Below are 18,191 nucleotides of genomic sequence, written 5' to 3' on the forward strand. Positions count from 1 at the left end.
GCCTAAACGAAGAAATTAGACCAAAAAACACTATCGATCGTCAACTTAGGGTTGATAAGTATCAATCGCAGCGTGAAAATAAGTCAGCCCATCAAGTTTGGGCCTGATCCGAGCTCATCCGAAAGTTATCAAATCGGGTAATTTGCAATTAAAAACGTTTGGGCTTCCGAGACTTCGACTGGTCCAATTGATCATAAAATTGGACATCCATGTAGTTTACGTCACAAAGGTAACACTTTTTTAAATAAAAAAAATCCCACAAGGCCAAACAGGCCAGCCTCATTTTTAAACAATCCATAACCCGTGTATTCCCGCCATTTCGCCATTTAGTGATTCAAAAGAAGTTTTAAATTCATTTCCCATCCTCTCGCATTCCAGTTCTCTCAAACCCTGAAATCTGGCGGGAGAGAGAGAGAGAGAGAGAGAGAGAGAGGGAGATATGGATGTGAAGCAGGCAGGTCCATCTCTGGATTCGTTGATATCTTCTTTCAACACTCGCATAGCAGAGCTTCAAGAGCTCGTCATAGCTCGCAACAGTACGTAATATTATTCTCCACTTTTATCTACGAATTTCCACTACCCAACTTTAATTAATCAATTAACATCTTCAAATTTCAATTGCCAGTGTATCCAGCAAGCAGCGTCCCTGATTTGTCGGCGGTCGATGCTACATTGAAGGCCATGGAGCTTCAGGTGCAGCATATCAAAGACCGATTGCGTGAAGAGACTCAAGCCATCCCCAAAGCCAATGTCTCTCTCTCTCTCTCTCTCTCTCTCTCTCTCTCATGCCCTTTACGGTTCTGATTCTCTTCGTCATTATTAGGGTTTTGGTATCATTTTATCATGGTTTTCGTATTCTGTCAAAGAGGGGCTTTTCTTGGTTCCTCAAAGCCAAAGTAATTAGTGGTGATCAATGAACACACAAACGCACAGAATAATGTAGAAGAGAGAACAATAACGCTTTACACTGGCTGTTGCGTATGGCAAGTGTTTGTAAGCTAGGGTTTATATTACCAATTACCTAACCCTAACTAGTCAGCCAAGCGCGACGCAAATCGAATCAGGCTTTACAAGCCCAACAATTATTAGGGTTCATGCTTTCTCAATCATATAGGTGATTGCAATTGCTATTGGATGGTGTTCATGTTAGATTTGGTTTGGGCTATTACATAGATGGAAATTTGTGGAGTAAAATCGGGACATCTTTTAGGAGTCCGGCTCCTCTCCAATCCCTATGGAATTTGAGAATCCTCCATTACCATTTAGAATTGCGACATGTGGCAGCTTAGGCATCAAATGGCTAGAGTTAAAACACCATTAACTGAGTATCTTTTTTCAGTCCTAATTGAAACCTAACCTCAACTATTCATCTTTTGGCAGGAAAAAATATGGTACTCTTCTATGGTAACTTTAGCCCAGAAAATAGTCATCGTCCGATTAACTATCATCTCGGTTTTCTTGTAATAATGGGGGGGTTCACCGTAAGAAATACTTAATCTCTGTTGATAAGGAAGAACATCATGGGGATTGAGTCTCTTCCCAATCAATGATTGGATTCCCAATTTTTACCTTCCTGTTCGAGTGTGATGCATCATTTTTTAGATCAAATTTTTTAGTCCCTCCCAGGAGCATTGAATGATCTCTCTGATTTTGGGGTGTTTCAGTTGCTTAATGTGACATGTAGAGGAAGAAAAGTACGAGAATAATGGGTCTCCTTATCATTCATGAAGTATATCTTGTGGCAAAATAATTTATTTATTTTATTTCACTGCCGGCAGTAGTTTCTATTGTAGTTAGGGTTTAAAAACTAGTGTAAAGGGTGTTTAAATTTTGGCGGTTAGATGCTTTAGCTGCAATGTGTCACAATTTCAGATGGTATTGGAGGATATCCTCCAATTCTATAGAGATTGGAGAGGAGTCGGACTCATCTGTTAGATACTTGGAAAATCTTACGTTTAAGTATTTGGTGCAGATGCACTTGTAGCTTTTTCCCGTTATGGAAATCTCTCTTTACTGTGACTCCAAATTTTGTTTCCTTTTTCATTTCATCAGGGAAAGAAAGCCATCTTTTATCTCAATGATGTATCTTTTCCTCTGCCGAAATAGCCTTATGTTTGTTTTGGGATTTTAAAGCATACTGAGAACTCTTGGATGATGTATTATAGCTAAAAATTTGGTGGTGGTCGGATATCATGTTAATAGTTCCTTGCTTTAGTTCATGAGGCTGAAAATCCCGATCCCGATTGAGGTTGTGGATTTTGTTTCCAATTGCAGAAACTGATTGAGGCGTCACTGCGGCAGCAGAAGAAATTGCAAAGCATTTCTGTCCATGTTCCATATCATTTGCCTGAAAGACTGGCTGTTATAAATCGGGAACCTAGTAGATGGTTATTCTTTTGGTTCATAACGTTGTGTATTCTATCCCTGATATACTATTCTTGCCCTCTTTGTGATTAGTCCTCTGTTCGTTGATTTTCATGGTTTCAGTTTGCTGCCAGACACATCTAAACCAGATTTTGGTGTTCAATCTTTGAATCTTGAGGATGAGCCTGCATTATTACCCAAAGTAAGGGTCTCTACCTCTCTTACACACACACATACTAACAGTACGTTAAACGTGTAGAAAATGGGAAGAGAGTCAAGAGACACATCGTTAGGGTAAGGTGGTGAGGATTTTTGTGGTGACTATATGCCTGCAACTTTGCCTATGGAAGTCAAGTGGATTATAAATTGCATTTTTCACAAGCCCAACCAAGTATGCACCTTATAGAGAAGAATAGAATCAATAGATGCAGATTTACCCATTCTGTGTAAGTAGATTAGTTTTTGTATAAACGTGTTGGTTGGTTCATTTGTTATTTTTCTCTGCATGTTTTGTTTTTCTTTTATAATTCCATTCAATGTATAATAGAGGATAGATAACCCCTGAGTAAGAAAGCTCCCTAGAAAACAGTCAAGACCTACAGTTAACTTTGCATTTCATTTCACCTAAAACCTTGTTTGCCGCCCGCAGCTTATAGTTTTTTTTTTTGTCTGCGAAGCCATGCTAGCTTGTTTGAAACAGCTTATGTTTTCCGCCAAAAAACAACTTTAAAAAGGAAGGGACAAGTTATTTTTGAGAAGCTCTATTTTGATGCCTTTCGGCTTTTGCTTTCAAATAGTCATCTTTTACCTTAACTTTAGCTGCAAGAATTTGTAAAAAACAATACACATAGCTTGTATTAATTGGAAATTTGGAACAACACATTTCTGAACACGACTCCTACAATGTTAGCTATTGGCAGGCGGTGTTCCCCATGTGCAACATTTTTATGCTTATGTTAGCTTGGATGTCTTTCAGTACTTGATCCATTTTCTTCATCTTTGCGCGCAATATTGCAATTTATAGCAGGAATGCAAATTTTGGTCTTAAATTGGTGAAACAAATCACATAGTGCCGGGGACCCGATCCTTTCTTTTCTTTATAATCCCTTTGATGCAGTGAATCAGTAGCAACTAAAAAGCGTGTCATATGGATTTTTTTCGAATGGTAGCCACTTTTTTTCCTCCCAGCTCCCCAATCATTGAAGGACAGAGAACGTAAAATAGGGTTGCTTTGCGTGCTATGATGAGAAGTGCTTTGGTAACTAGCTTGGACGTTACAGGATGTAGGATACAAGATGGGATCTGTCATCATGCGACTTTCTTTCTTGTGAATTATTCTAGTAAATGCTGCCAATATAGTAAGATCAAGGTTAATGTCTGGTTTCCTATTGACTGTCACAATTACATCAGGAGAAAAAGGGTCGAGCCTCTGCACCATTGTGGTACATTACATCTGACGAGCTGGATTCCTTGTCGTCGTAAGTGCATTCTGTTGTCTGAAGTGTCACATGACACTCTTTCCTCTTGCATTCTCAATTGATTACCCTGGCACTATGCCACTTGGCCAGTTTCAATTCTTGGATCTGAGTCTAGCGCTAGCCAACTGCAGATACATGAGAGGAAGGCTCACTCAAGACAAAGTCAATGCAGTTATTAATGAAATGTCAACTTATGCTGAAGCAAATGCTCAACTTATCACAGCCCCAAGAAAGAAGGTTTCTCTTTATTTCTCCTTTCATTTTGCTCTGCCATAAATAATATTTCACTTTTACTGATTATGATATCTTTTTTTATTTTTCTTGAAGTTGTCAGAAAACATGTTGGACAAAGCTCTGGTAAGTAAACACTATCCATGTCTCACCATTTTATTTGATTCGCTGGGGGATTCGTATGTAACTTGGGGACTGTTGTCCCAGCTCCAATTCCATGGTCATGCCCTCAAATAAGTATTTGGAAGGTGCTGAATTTATGACATTGTTTCTAGCAAAGAGATATAAGATCCATATTTCTCCTGCCACTTGGTGTTTTTAACTATGTTTATCCAGAATTCTCAATGTTTCATGTTTATTTGAGTTTTTTTTGGGTAATTATGTTCATTTGATTTTTTTTTTTTTTGATCCTCATGTTCATTTGAGTTGCTTCAATAAAACTCGCAGGAATTAAGAGAGATTGGCTCAACGGAAGCAGTGAAGGGCAAACACTTTTTCCTAGAGACAGACATAAAAGGGCCTTCACTGAAGCTCGACAACACTGGAAAAGCAATACTAACAGTGAGTGTTGTTTCTATTTGCCAGAGTGTATGGTTCCAAAACCACCATTACATTGTAAAATAGTGGTTGGCCTATATCATGAAATTGATCTCAAATCAAAGGATCTGCAACTAAGAGCATCTGCAATGGGAATAATCAAATTCAATAACCAAAATGTGCCACGTCAGCATTTGATTATCCATTTAGTTCATAATCAAACTTAACAAATTTTACCTCTACATTGGTTATTTTTGCATTCCTATAAAAAAAACCCCCCACAATATGCAATGCACCTATGTCCAATTGCAAACGAGTTTTAATCACGCACCCGATCACACCAAATTATTCGTCTCGATGAGACGATTCTAACGTGGAGTGTTTTTTAGTTTTTTAGTTTTGAGTTTGGTTATTGGGTTTGGTTATTGAGTTTTGGTTATTGGTAAAAGTTGTTAAGTTTGATTATGAAATAGATGGAATTTGATTATTTGCTAAAAGACTTGTAACTTTGCTTATTACAATGTGAGATGTTTTTTTAGCATTGTTGTTAAGTTTGCTTATCCATACTAATTTGGTTATTACAACGTGGATGCTCTAAGGATTCTAGGTGCTAATCAAGCAACTGAAGTGAACAGTTGTTGATCTTTTTTTTCTTGGTATTGGGAAAGAAACGGTAGAAGAATACTCCAAGAAAGTACTCTTAGAATGCTGTTTAGTTTTTAGTCTATGTTCAGGTTAGCAAGAAAAGTTTAGTTTGGGGATAAGTACCTATGTATTAGTAGAGGAAGTGAACTTAAATTATAACACCTCAGTATTAAGTGTTCAAACTTGCTCCTAAATAGCATGGGAATTGCTTCAATATATTGGTAGTAGTCATTCTTTAGGTTCATCCTTTTTTTATTTTCCCCTTCTCTCTCTCACACACTCTGGACCAAGAGTTTCTCTCTAGTCTCAAACTTTCAATCGGCTAGGGTTTGCTACTGAGGGGGGCGGTGAGGAGCCCGATCTGGGTGCTCTCCCCTCCCCAGTGAGGGTTTTCCATCGCCACCTGTCTCTCCTCATTTCCATCACTCGAACACCTGTCCTCGACAATCTCTGCCTCTCGGCAACTCCGGTCCAACCACCTTTCTTCGCCACCGTTCCTACTTCCATAACCCATCCTTCGGCGCCTCTCCTCTGGCAGTCTAGGTGCAACAAGATCAGAAATTCAGAGCTCGCCGGTGCATTTTGAAGCTTGGAGATTGGCGTTTCATTGCTTTGGTGCTGCTTTTGGCTTCGGATATGAAAGGGAGTTCAGTAGTTTATTTGTGTGTTTTGTATGGTTTTTTTCGTTTCTTTTAGGATTCCATCGATGCCTCTGTGTTCGCTGAAATGTGAATCTAGATAACCCTAAAGGACTTGATGTTCTTTGATTGGTTGCTGAATTTATTTTTAGCCTCTTTGCAGTACGTGTAAGAGAGCTTGGGGCTCATGTCTGGATGAAGGACACAAGCTGTCCTTTTCATTGATTATTAGTTTATCTTTTCCCCGATGGGTCGTATCTTCCTTGTATGTATAATTTTGGATGGAATCCTTGTGTAAGTGCCGAATAAAACAATTCCCCTTGATCGGGAAAAAAAAAAGAAGGTTTACGTTGATATAGTGTTTGGTGGAGTGGAAGTTCAATGCTATACACTGGACTGGACAACTGGTAAATTGACCTTGAAAGAGTTTATAAATGGATTTATGTTCTTATTTGTGTTTAAAAATGTCCAACTCAACAAACTATGACTTCTGCTATATGTAGGTCCTTCGTCACCTTGGTCGGATAAGGGAGACTCGGATTGGGCATCACCGTGTTTATATTCTGCTGAAGCCCCAATGAATCCAACCATGCTTCCACAAATTTTATTCAAGAATATGTAGAGTGTGCTTTCTTTCCAGTTTTTTTTTTTCCTCAGAAACTGCAAGCTATGAAGCTTAAGATAATGTAACCTGAATAGTAGGTGCAGGAAGGCAATGTATGCGGAAACGATTTCTGTTTGATCATTCTAGTTCAAATAAGAAAATGATTTTTTCTCTTGCAGAAACGGTTATGAAAATTCGTTGAGAACAGGAATAGCCTATCCAAATTTATGTTCATGTTTTCTTTTTGCTGAACTTATTGAAGGGAATATTCAATTCGAGTAGACATTGTTCAGGGTAATGTTCAAGTATACTGTTGCAGGTTGTTACCTTAGTAGTGTTCTGAAAACTGCACATTGCTGGTTCCATAAATTATATATACTCACTGAAATGACCATTGCTGGACTTTATATAAATCAAGGAACCAATATTTTTTTTCTTTTGGGATAGGTGGTGAGATAAATGAGCTACGCTGCTTGCTGCATATCTAGGATCCATGTTATAAAAATTGCTAGGGACTAGTCAGCAACCTAATCTAGGCGTTGGACCACTGTCTAGCACCTAGGCGGCCAACTTTTAGGACAGCATCAGAGATTGTTTTCAACATATTGGCTCTAGATCAATCCCTTTCCAAATAAAGCCAGAAACAAACAGTAGATTGCTATGAACAGAAATGTGTGATCTTTCTTTTAGTTTTTGAAACTCTCTTTCATCTATGTGTAATATTCAGAATACAAAATTCAAATAATCTCTGATTGACCAAAAAGATCCTTTTCGTCGCCCAATAATAGTAGATTGCTTAGTATAACGTACTAACCTACCTGCAACTACACCCATACTCAAGAGACCTTCGACTTTATTTGACTAGAGCAAATGATTACTGACTAAAAACTCTTCCAATCAAGAAAATCTACTGGATACAGAGGGAAAACTGCAGATGTTAGGAGAAAACTAATGAACTGACGAACCAAGAGAGAGAGAGAGAGAGAGAGAACTAACAAAATCAAAACAACAGATCATCCACTTCCAGTGTCCAAACTAATTTATTCCCATCATCTAAAGTTCAAGATAAGCACTAACCCAGCTGACTATCCCTTCCGTTCAGATACGGCAAAACCAATGATTTGAATGTTCAATGCGCACAAATGACCTACAACTTGCTTTGCACTAGAGAGACATGTCAAAAGAGGTTTCTAAAAATGAAGAACACCGACAACATTGATGTCAGTACCCAAACAATGAATGGCAGGAGGTTGCTTCGCAAACTGCAGCTTCTAGGTTTTCTTAATAAAGTATCCAAACAGAATACCTATTAGACCGATCAACGCCACAAGCATCACCGAGAAGCCACCACCACCCTGACTTTTACTGATTTCTCTTCTCATCATCTCCTGTTAAAATTCAAATAGAAGAACATGGGCGTAGAAATCAATGAAACACACTTTCACCCAAACAAAAAAGCATTGACAATTGTCTACTCAGCAGCTGTACGGAAGATGATTAGAACAGAATCATGTCCATATAATGGGCATCTGCTTAATAGTGCCAACAAGGAAAAGCGTTCATTCTCAGACAATAGTGCATGCACTCAATTGTGCTTTGTTTTACTCACTCAAAAAGTATTAATGGATAAGAGTGATTTCAATCCGATCTCTCATTTGAACAGAGGTCCCATATAAGGAAACATAAAAGCTAGTAAGGGAGGAAGCCTAAAAAGTAAAATCTCGTCATTAGAAATAAAGTGACATCCCTAAAGACAAAATGGCTACGAAAAAGCACCAGCTCGTTGGCTACTGCCATACCCAAGATTAAGAACAAAATCTTCATGTTAGTTCCAAACGATAGTCGAGAGCTATCTGTCTGCACAATAACCCATTTTTTTAAGGAACACATTCTAGTTATTGATGAGAAGGCACTAAAAGCACGTAGCTAGTAGTGTTAGTAACAAGAAAGTCAAAATATTACCATTACAAATACTAAACCTAATAAAGATCAGTTTAAATGACATGAGACCATCAAGAAAATAGAAACAATGCTGCAAGCAAGATATCCAATGCAATCATCTCAAAGCATAATGTCATTTACCACACGTATGAAATGCTATACATCAAACCACAATACCATTGGTTGGGTCCCCTTCACAAGCTTGATAAATAGATATAATGATGGCAACCTGCAGTCAATTTGAAGATTTTGTTCCTTATATCTCAGCCCTTGCTACTTATAGAATTTATCAATTCAAAGAAAGGACAAAATGGGTGAAATCCCATGAAAATATCACAGCAAAATAGAACTGTGAGGTCACGCTGATAAGAAGATGGGATATCTCAGTGCATTTAGAATATTTCCAACTGCAGAAAGTTCATTTCATTAGACTGCATCCTCATTGCTTGATGCAAAATTTTTGGCCAACTCTGAACTATTTGAAGGACTTCGGAGTTTCTAATCACAGGCTATATATGTTGGAAAAAGGAGATTGGACGACAAGATCGCGTTAACTCTTCCTTAAACCTGTTTAGTCTGAAAATATCCATGAATAAAGGCAACAACAATTGGTTGATTCACACAAAATACCCAAAAGTTGGCATAAAAGATAACACTCTTTATAATTTCATTAATCATCAAAAAACTCCCGAGCCATAAGGCTTACACGCTTATTATATAATAGTAGAAACCCTCGAGCTTAAAAGGAAACAAAAATATGAGGAAGCAACCTAATTCTTGTAAAACAAGAAAACATAGAATAGGAAATTGAGACAGCCTAAATTAAGAAACTCAATAACTCTATGTTAGTAATCCCAAATTATAAGATTCCCAACAAAATACTAAGACTAAAATAGTAAAATAAAAAACTAATAAACTACTGTTTTTTTCCAAAATCTAATCTGCATCATATCCCCTTTCATGGTAGTTCTTGAACGGTTGCACAAAAAATGCCTACGGTAAAGCATAATAGGAACCAAATCCAAGCCCTTTGTTCTTTCTTTCTTCTCTTTCTGTCATTGACTCATCATATCATACCTACTTGAGCAGAAAAAGCATCCTATACGTCCACCACATGTTCCACATACCTATCGTGAATACCGTGCTACATCACTTGCTTCGTAGGCTCGTAAATGAGGCAACTTAGAATGGTTTACCCGCATGGTTTATACTTTCCTACTTCCGAGCATTCACAACAATTAAAACAACAATGATCTAAAGACCCTAACAAATTGAGGACGTAACACTCTAACAGGGTTCTAAATACATGGTTATCCTTTCTTTATCCAACCATCTAGTTCCCATCTTCTGCTTCCCTTTCTCTCCTAATTGCTTTGTTCTTTTCCAATTTTTTACTATTTTTTTGTGCGTCACAAGAATTTTTTGTTTTGGGATAAGTACATGGCTTTTGACCTTATAGTTGGGAATACTCTCTATAGGAAGCGAGAGAAGCATTTAATTACCTTTAAGAGTGGAGCCAATAGAAGCCAAATCGACTATTTTCTTGCTAGAGGTGCAGACCGCTTGACATGTAAGGATTGTAAGGTTATTCCTGAAGAGTGTCTAGTGGCACAACATAGACTTTTGGTGTTAGATATTTGTCTCAAGGGGAATAATAGAAGGAGAAAGGAAACTAGATGTCCACGGACTAAATAGTGGGGCCTAAGAGGGGAGAAACTAGAGGTATTCAAGGAAAAAATGTCTCAAGAAGTACGGTGGGAAGTGGAAGGCGATAGTGACAATATGTGGAATACAATAGCTGACGGTATTAGAAGAATATCAAAAGAAATTCTTGGCGAGTCGAAGGGAAAAGGTCCAAGTTCTAAGGAGACATGATAGTGGAATGACGAGGTTCAAACCATGGTAAAAGCAAAGAAGGGGTGCTTTAAAAAGTGGCAAAAGGACCGAAATATGAAAAATTTTCAGGGTTATAAGCAAGCTAGTAAGGAAGCTAAGAAAGCCGTTAGGAATGCTAAGTTGAAAGCCTATGAGAATTTTTATGCTAGACTCGATAGTAAAGATGGAGAAAAGATTATTTATAAACTTTCTAAGCAACGAGAAAGGAAAGCTAGAGATGTTTCTCAAGTTAAGTGTATAAAATGTATTGATTCGGTGGTGTTGGTGAAAGACGAGGCGATCAAGGATAGATGGAAGTCGTATTTCGATAAGCTGTTAAACGAGAAACATGAAGGAGGCTTTGGTGGGGAGGAAGTGTGTGTACCTGGCGAGAACATAGAATATGAGTTTTATCGGAGAATACAAAAGTTCGAAGTGGTTAAAGCTTTGAAAATGATGAAACCGGGTAAGGCCCTAGGACCAGATGGTATCCCTATTGAAGTGTGGAAAAGTCTAGGTGACTTAGAGGTGACTAAGACTTGGTTGACGAAGTTGTTCAACAAGATTATTATGACTAGGAAGATGCCTGAGGAATGGAGAAGGAGCACCTTAGTACCTATCTGTAAGAATAAAGGGGATATTCAAAGTTGCAACAACTATAGAGGTATTAAATTGATGAGTCATACGATGAAGTTGTGGGAAAGAGTTATTAAGCATCACTTGAGGATGGTGACTACGGTGTCAGAGAAACAGTTTGGGTTCATGCCAGGAAGATCAACAATGGAAGCTATCTACCTATTAAGGAGATTGATAGAAAAACACAGAGCAAAGAAGAAGGATCTCCATATGTTTTTTATAGACTTAGAAAAAGCTTATGATAAGGTGCCTAGGGACATCATATGGTGGGTTCTTGAGAGAAAATGAGTGACCAAAGGGTATATCAAGGTAATTAGAGACATGTATAAAGGTGCTGTCACTACCATTAGATCACCGGTAGGGGAAACAAGTGAATTTTCAATCACCGTAGGATTGCATCAAGGGTCAGCCCTGAGCCCGTACCTCTTTTTCTTAGTTATGGATGAATTGACTAGACAATTTCAAGAGGATATTCCATAGTGTATGATGTTTGCAGATGACATTGTCCTCGTAGATGAAACCGCTAGAGGTGTTAATACGAAACTAGAAATTTGGAGGGAAGCATTAGAGTCAAAGGGTTTTCGGATAAGTAGAAGTAAAACTGAGTATATGATGTGTAAGTTTAGTGGCACCAGTAGTGCGCATGAAGAAAGAGTGATGATCCAAAACCAGGAGATACCAAAGAGTGATCATTTTAGGTATTTAAGCTCGGTTATTAGTAGAGATGGAGAGATTGCTGATGATGTGACCCATAGGATCCAAGTGGGGTGGCTCAAGTGGAGAAGCGCTACTGGTGTACTATGTAACAAGAGGGTACCCATAAAATTGAAAGGAAAATTCTATTGAACTGTCATAAGACCAGCGATGTTTTATGGGACAGAATGCTGCCCTATTAAGAAACAACATATGAGCAAGATGAGTGTAGCGGAAATGAGAAAGTTGAGATGAATGTGTAGTAAGACTAGACGAGACAAGATTAGAAATGAAACAGTTCATGAGATGATAGGTGTAGCATCTATAGATGAGAAGTTGAGGGAAAATAGGCTAAGGTGGTTTGGACATATCTACAGTAAACTAGAAGATGTAGTAGTTAAGAGAGCAGATAGGATAGCTCTAGGTAGCAATGTTACGGGGAGAGGTAGACCTAAATTGACATCAGATGCTATAGTGCGTAAAGATATGAGTATAATGGGTCTATGTGAACAAGTGGCCCTTGACGGAGTTCAATGGAGGAAACGGATTCATGTAGCCGACCCCAAGTGATTGAGACGTAAGGCTCGGTTTGGTTTTGGATAAGTACATGGCTTAGGCTCCATTCCGGAAATCTTCTTAAAAAATAAGTACTTATTTTGGAACTTCTCATTCAAAAATAAGAAGGGTCATTCCACAAAACCCAAATAAAAAGTTCATTTCACATTTTCAAACTCAAAAATAATGTAAATGAAAATAAAAATTCAATTTTTTTTGCACCGTATTAAAGATCTCAATGAGATCTATCAAACAAGATCTATAATGATAAGAAAATTATTTGCGTAAACACATGATTTTTGAGCTTGAAGTTACCTTATACAAAAAATAAGACTGTTATGAGAATGGGCGCCGGCGGAGGGAAATCGTACCGACGGCCGCGCCGGGCCGTCTCCGGCCACCAGACGGCCGATCTGAGCCGTCCAAAAATTCTTAAAAAGAAAGCCCGAGGGGGCTTACGCGGGAACTAACGGCATCCGAGGTATGTATGGTGCTTGATCCGAGCACCCCTTTTTCGTGTATATGATTTCACTCGAAAAAGGGGTGTTCGGATCAAGCACTCTACACACCTCGGATGCCGTTGATTCCCGCATAGGCCCCCTCGGTTTTATTTTTTTAGAATGTTTGGACGGCTCGGATCGGCCGTCCGGTGGCCGGAGACGGCCCGGCGCGGCCATCGGTACGATTTCCATCCCCTGCCTGCCGGTACCTATATAAATTCTTCCAAAATAAGTACCAACCTTCTTATTTTCCGGAACAAGGCTTCTTATTAGACAAAAAATAAGTTCTTATTTCGGTTCTGGAACGGGCCCTTAGTTTTTTTTGCCTCAATTAAGGCCTAGTCGCATGGTCAACTTGCTTAAACATATAATATAAACCACTGAACATGCAAGTACATTCATATACGCGCATACAACATATGGAAGCAAGGGGAACCTATGAAGCACCGACACCTCTAGAGGTCGACGTATTGCAGTGTCGGACACGTATGGGACACGCGTCCATAATTTAATTTAAATTTAAATTTGTGAGAGGGACACGGCTAGGGACACGGGGGGACACCGATGGGGACACAGCAAGGGTCAAATGTAATTTTTAAAAAAAAAATTAGGGGTCAAATTGTAATTCTTAAAATTTTGGGGGTCAAACTGTAATTTTTTAAAATTTTGGGGGTTAAACAGTAATTCTTTTTAAAAAATTCAGGGGTCAAACTGTAATTTTTCAATGGGGTTGTATTGAACTCATGGACGTCTTGTTTTGTTTGAATGGTATTGGAACTATGGATTTTTCGTTTTGTCCACATTTTACCATTTACACTTGGGCAAAAATTGAAAAATAAATATACACGTGGCGTGTCCCCTGCCCTGTCCGTGTGTCCCCATTTTTTTAGAATTCTTGTGTCCCCGTGTCGGTGTCCGTGCATCGTAGCATATTTCTGAAGACTCAACATTGTAAAGTTGGGTAGTCAACAAATACCTTGTTCTAACCCAAGAGGAATATACTAGTGCGGGCAATGTTTCTGACAAAAAGATAAGAAACTTCAATGACAACAAAGAAAAAAAATTGAGAAATCTATGGCAGCGCACGGATATGAACTTGCTTTGCTGTATCATATTACGGTTGTGCAGTTTCATATTGCAAACCAAATGTGCGATGGGACTACTTCTGCCCACTCTGAACAACCACCCCACAAGAATCACAACTAGATCCTAGAGAGCCAACCAAAAAGCTTAAGCTAAAGTGCTAAACAGAAGCTTCTCAATTCACTCACTGGGTTAGATGGAACCTGTTGATTTAAGCAATGATAGTGAATTCATTTTAGCTTCATGGTGAGTGGTTTTAATAGAAGAAATGAAGTAGCACAAGAATTAGCGGAAAAGATCAAGCTTAATTGCATAAAACACTATAGTAAAACCAAATCACTAAGCATTACCAATTCTTGACGGAGTTTCTGATTTTGTTGTATAGCAAAAGCTTTCTCCTCTGTCAACTTGGACATCAAAGACCATGCCTGAAGGATAAAGATGTATAATAAATTGCCACATGTAAAGAAGTACAACAACGCAAGCACATCGTATTAGAAGCAACAAGAGTATTACCAAATGAACCTCAAGCAACATAAATAATTGTCAAGCAAAATCGTCGAGAGACAGCTAATGTACCTTTTCTAGTAAAAACAGCCCAAACCATATGTATCTGTTCATATTTTTTCTTCTGCAGACAATACTTTCAAACTTCACACAATATGGTAATGGAATAAAGCATATCTACAACATGAAAACTTCGACATCTAACCTCCCTCAAATATCGGGAATGATTGTGGCAAGTTCTTTCCATTCTTACAACTCAAACAAAGTCAGTCGATAGAAGTTTTTTTCCTTCCAAAAAAAAATCATACATAAGGCCCCCAGAACAAGTCAATAAAAAATAGTGTGGCGTATATTGTTTAATTGCAATTAATCACCCTGTCTACAAGCTCACCTTCACTCTATATTCTCGTTACAAAAGAAAATGAACCTCAAAAGGCACTCTCTAGTCACTTTGGTTCCAAAACAGATTTGGATAAATATATTTCAGGCTTTTAACATGTTTACTCAAACATTTGTAGGTGTTTAAGCTAGTTTTTGACAGTTTCAACTTTAAAATACTACTTCAATTAACTCCATTTAAAAAAACGTATTGACTACACAACAACTTTGCATGGTCACTCACCCAACTTTTAACGTCCAAGCAGTCCACCATCCAAGAAAGTTCAAGAATTGTGCATTAACCACTAGAACTAGAACAAAGAACCCCAGTCAAAAAACTTGAGGATCCTAAAAAAATTTGGAGATGGACAAAAATATTTAAGGAGAGGATCATGACCTCTAAATCATTGAACTATTAATGCCTCCGAATTCCCTTTACCCAATCGAAAGGAACCCCCACCCAACAAAAAAAAAAAACCCTCAAATTTTTATGCGTGACAACTGTTTGAGTTGTAAATCTACCACTCCGGTTCAGATACAGAAAGTGAAATTCTACAGAAGTTACTCTTCACCTCAGAAGCAAGAAAAATAAGCTCATGACCTAAGAACATGGCTAAACCTTTCACTAACATATAAATCGATTGAGTACCTTCCATTAGACATCAAACTGGCCCAACTACTAAATTTTCAGCCAGCATAATGATATAATCACATGTGAACAACACCTGAGGGAACGCAAATCAATCAAGAGTAGAAAAAACTAGATCATCCAATCCAATATCCTTATTTCGATCAAGAACTATAACTGCAAAATTGTTGTGTGCTTGCTGACATCAAAACCTATCTAACGCCTTACTTATGGCAATTGTATCTTCACTGATTTCCGAAGCATCTAAACTTTTACCAATATCAGATTCCTCATCTCAAAGGGTATCTTGTGTGATCAAAACTGGATTTCAAAATCTCACAAGTAGTGGCAGAACCCAATTGACTGTATCGGCTGTAGTACTTTTTACAGAATTCTTTTACCAGTATTACTCTGCTTTTAAAGGTGGATGCAAAATGCAAAGAACCTTATCCACGTGAGTCGTGACTCGAGGCATAGAGTTGTAGACCTCAAGACAAAAGCATTGAGAATAACAATTACCAAAAAATGTTACCTAAACACTATTTACAAGAGATGAGAAGAACAATGCTAAGTAAATGTCGTAAAACCTCCTCAAAACCCAGAAATATATAATATATACTAATATCAGTATACAATTGAGGATCATCCACTCTAACAAGGTAAAGCTACTTCTACATGTCACCTCAATTTATCACAATCATCTTTATATGAAAACGTACCCATGCTCATCTTAGCCACTGTGGATGGGTGATTTTGGTCACCCCTTTCTCTCTCTCTGGCATATTATAATGGTAGGTACTTCATCTCACTTCAAGTAAATCGACCAGTTAATATAAAGGGAGAGGGTGAAGATTTATAGGCCATTTAGTTCTAAAGAAGCATATGCCTATGAAGCACCGACACTCATAGAGGTCGCTGTATCCGTGTCTGACACAACGGGGACGTGGGAAAAAAAGTATGGTTACCTCTGAAGACGAAGATTTCTCTAAAGGCTCCACCAAAGATCTTGTTACCTGGTATAACAAGTTAGTGAATATAAAGTTCAAATCTGATCAAAAAAAAAAAATATAAAGTTCAAATTGATAACCACAACCCCTTTTTTAAGAGAAGGGATTAGGAGTTGTGAAGAGAGGCATGCAACAAATACTTACAGCATCAGACAATGAAGCACTTTGATTCCCTTCCTCAACCGCAGATGCCCTCGGAGAAGATCCTTCTTCTGATCCTTCGGGAACTGGTGAGGGAGGGTTAGCAGGTATGTAAATAACCCTTAATTTGAACTCCTCAATAACCTTCCCATCCTCCCTATTAAACTACGAAACATATTGACACAATAACTAAGACCAGCAGTAGATAACTTATAACACAAAATAGACAGAACAAACTTCAATTTCTCCAGTAAAACCATCCCACCATTTCTGGAGTGATATCTTTAGCAGTTGCACCATTAGGCGCAATAACACTTTGAATGAGAAATTTGTCTTTGCACTGCATATCAGGTGGTGCCTCCTTCTGCGCTTGCATTGTGACTACCAAAACCAATAAAATCGAAATCAAATAAAACTGAAAGTAATCAAGTAAGCAGTAAAGAGATTTGCATCACTCATTATCTAACAATTAACAAAAAAAAAATTAAAAACTTCAAAAAACAGCATTAGGAAGTGTCAAAATTCTACCTGTTACATTGCATGCAGAGTCCGGCGAAACAATACCGTTGTTGGGTCGAACACAATACTTCTTGGGATTGGTTGTTTTAACCTTTTAAGCCATGAAGTTTATTAATCTTACATTGTACAAAGTAATAGATGGGGATACACAACTTGCTAAATTTGTATTATATCCACAAAGGCTACCTTGAACGCCACATATTGATCAGTTTTGTTGGTCAGCTGCATGGAACAGGAACTCTGTTTCCTCAATTCAACTTTTTACAGCATTTGCCAAAAACACCCATCAAGAAAAATTAATACCCACATTCAAATTCCAATAAAACCAAAAGAAAAAAAATGCTCCAGGAGTAAATCTAAGACCCAAGACTAACAAATGCCAATGAAAAGATACTGGAAGAGTAATTCGGTGCACTTTAGATTTGTTTCTTGTTACCATGGAAAATATAACATAACCCACGAAATTCAAACAAATTCCTTTTCTGTGTTTATTTTTTCCATTTATTTTACTTCGATTTTCTGGGCAGCCAAACAGAGAGCTGAAAAAAGGGCTTCGCGAAATGGGACTTACATGGGAATTTCAGTTCCGATGGCTGAATGTTGAGATGATCGCCTGTACTCATCTCTCCAAATCGAATAGACACACGAACGAGAAGACTCGAAAATTTGGTTGCGATACAAATCGAGGAACAGGAATTAGGGCTTATTTATTTCTTTTTTAATAAGTTGATCAAGGAGACTGCTGGGGGTCTTAATTTATTTTGGTTACCAAACGTGCTGGTTTATTGTATTGCTGCCGTTCTGGTTTTCGGAGTAGTTGAGGAAGGGAAAATTCTACCCCATCTTTTTACGAGTACCCACATCTTGAGTCATGGACCATTATACCCTTATACAAAGTACTAACATATTTATTTGTTTTTTTATGTCAGACGATAGGATTTTTTATTTTTTTTTAAACACAAAAGTGTAAGAGGATAATTCTATTTATCACCTCCGCTGAACAATTGCTGATTAGGGAGGGGTATGAGGACCCTCTTAAACACACACATACACACACTTAACCCAAACTCCCAATGTGGGACAGTGGCGGTTCCAGAAATTTATGATAGAGTGTTCAAAAATTACTTGAACCCTACAAGCTGATTTATTAACTAATAATATGTGCAAAATCTCAAAAATTAGTATAAATAGTGCAGTCAAAAAATATAACCTCTATTCTACAAAAAAGAAC

General features: G+C 38.0%; 2 protein-coding genes across 3 annotated transcripts; one reads left to right on the forward strand and one right to left on the reverse strand.

Annotated features, from left to right (window-relative positions):
* Window positions 1–359: 359 nt before the first annotated feature.
* On the forward strand, window positions 360–6,708 carry LOC131324669 (spindle and kinetochore-associated protein 1 homolog). Its single transcript, XM_058356742.1, has 9 exons — window positions 360–536; window positions 626–750; window positions 2,275–2,387; window positions 2,488–2,566; window positions 3,775–3,842; window positions 3,974–4,079; window positions 4,170–4,199; window positions 4,521–4,634; window positions 6,397–6,708. The coding sequence occupies exons 1-9, from the start codon at window positions 440–442 to the stop codon at window positions 6,472–6,474; spliced, it is 810 nt and encodes a 269-aa protein (XP_058212725.1). The 5' UTR covers window positions 360–439; the 3' UTR covers window positions 6,475–6,708.
* Window positions 6,709–7,489: 781 nt separating this feature from the next.
* Window positions 7,490–17,758, reverse strand: LOC131324677 (vesicle-associated protein 1-3-like). Of its 2 annotated transcripts, none has more exons than XM_058356751.1 (8): window positions 17,532–17,758; window positions 17,147–17,217; window positions 16,970–17,051; window positions 16,707–16,822; window positions 16,445–16,606; window positions 16,259–16,306; window positions 14,131–14,208; window positions 7,490–7,885 (listed from the first exon to the last, which is right to left on the reverse strand). In XM_058356751.1, exons 1-8 carry the CDS (start codon window positions 17,581–17,583, stop codon window positions 7,769–7,771), a joined length of 726 nt encoding a protein of 241 aa, XP_058212734.1. In that variant the 5' UTR covers window positions 17,584–17,758; the 3' UTR covers window positions 7,490–7,768. The 2 variants fall into 2 exon arrangements, with proteins under 2 accessions (XP_058212734.1, XP_058212743.1); XM_058356760.1 differs by lacking the exon at window positions 7,490–7,885 and adding an exon at window positions 7,922–8,350.
* Between the last annotated feature and the right edge of the window lie 433 nt (window positions 17,759–18,191).

Source organism: Rhododendron vialii, chromosome 1a (assembly GCF_030253575.1).
Source record: "Rhododendron vialii isolate Sample 1 chromosome 1a, ASM3025357v1".
NCBI lineage: Eukaryota > Viridiplantae > Streptophyta > Magnoliopsida > Ericales > Ericaceae > Rhododendron > Rhododendron vialii.

Excerpts from the sequence above, each read along its gene's own strand:
- LOC131324669 (XM_058356742.1), top strand. The coding sequence starts at position 440 with ATGGATGTGAAGCAGGCAGGTCCATCTCTGGATTCGTTGATATCTTCT. Across the intron at positions 2,388-2,487 it reads AATCGGGAACCTAGTAGATG|TTTGCTGCCAGACACATCTA; the intron begins GTTATTCTTTTG and ends TCATGGTTTCAG. Across the intron at positions 4,635-6,396 it reads CTGGAAAAGCAATACTAACA|GTCCTTCGTCACCTTGGTCG; the intron begins GTGAGTGTTGTT and ends TGCTATATGTAG.
- LOC131324677 (XM_058356751.1), bottom strand. The coding sequence starts at position 17,583 with ATGAGTACAGGCGATCATCTCAACATTCAGCCATCGGAACTGAAATTC. Across the intron at positions 17,218-17,531 it reads ATCGGAACTGAAATTCCCAT|TTGAATTGAGGAAACAGAGT; the intron begins GTAAGTCCCATT and ends TGCTGTAAAAAG. Across the intron at positions 7,886-14,130 it reads AGAAACTCCGTCAAGAATTG|GAGATGATGAGAAGAGAAAT; the intron begins GTAATGCTTAGT and ends GAATTTTAACAG.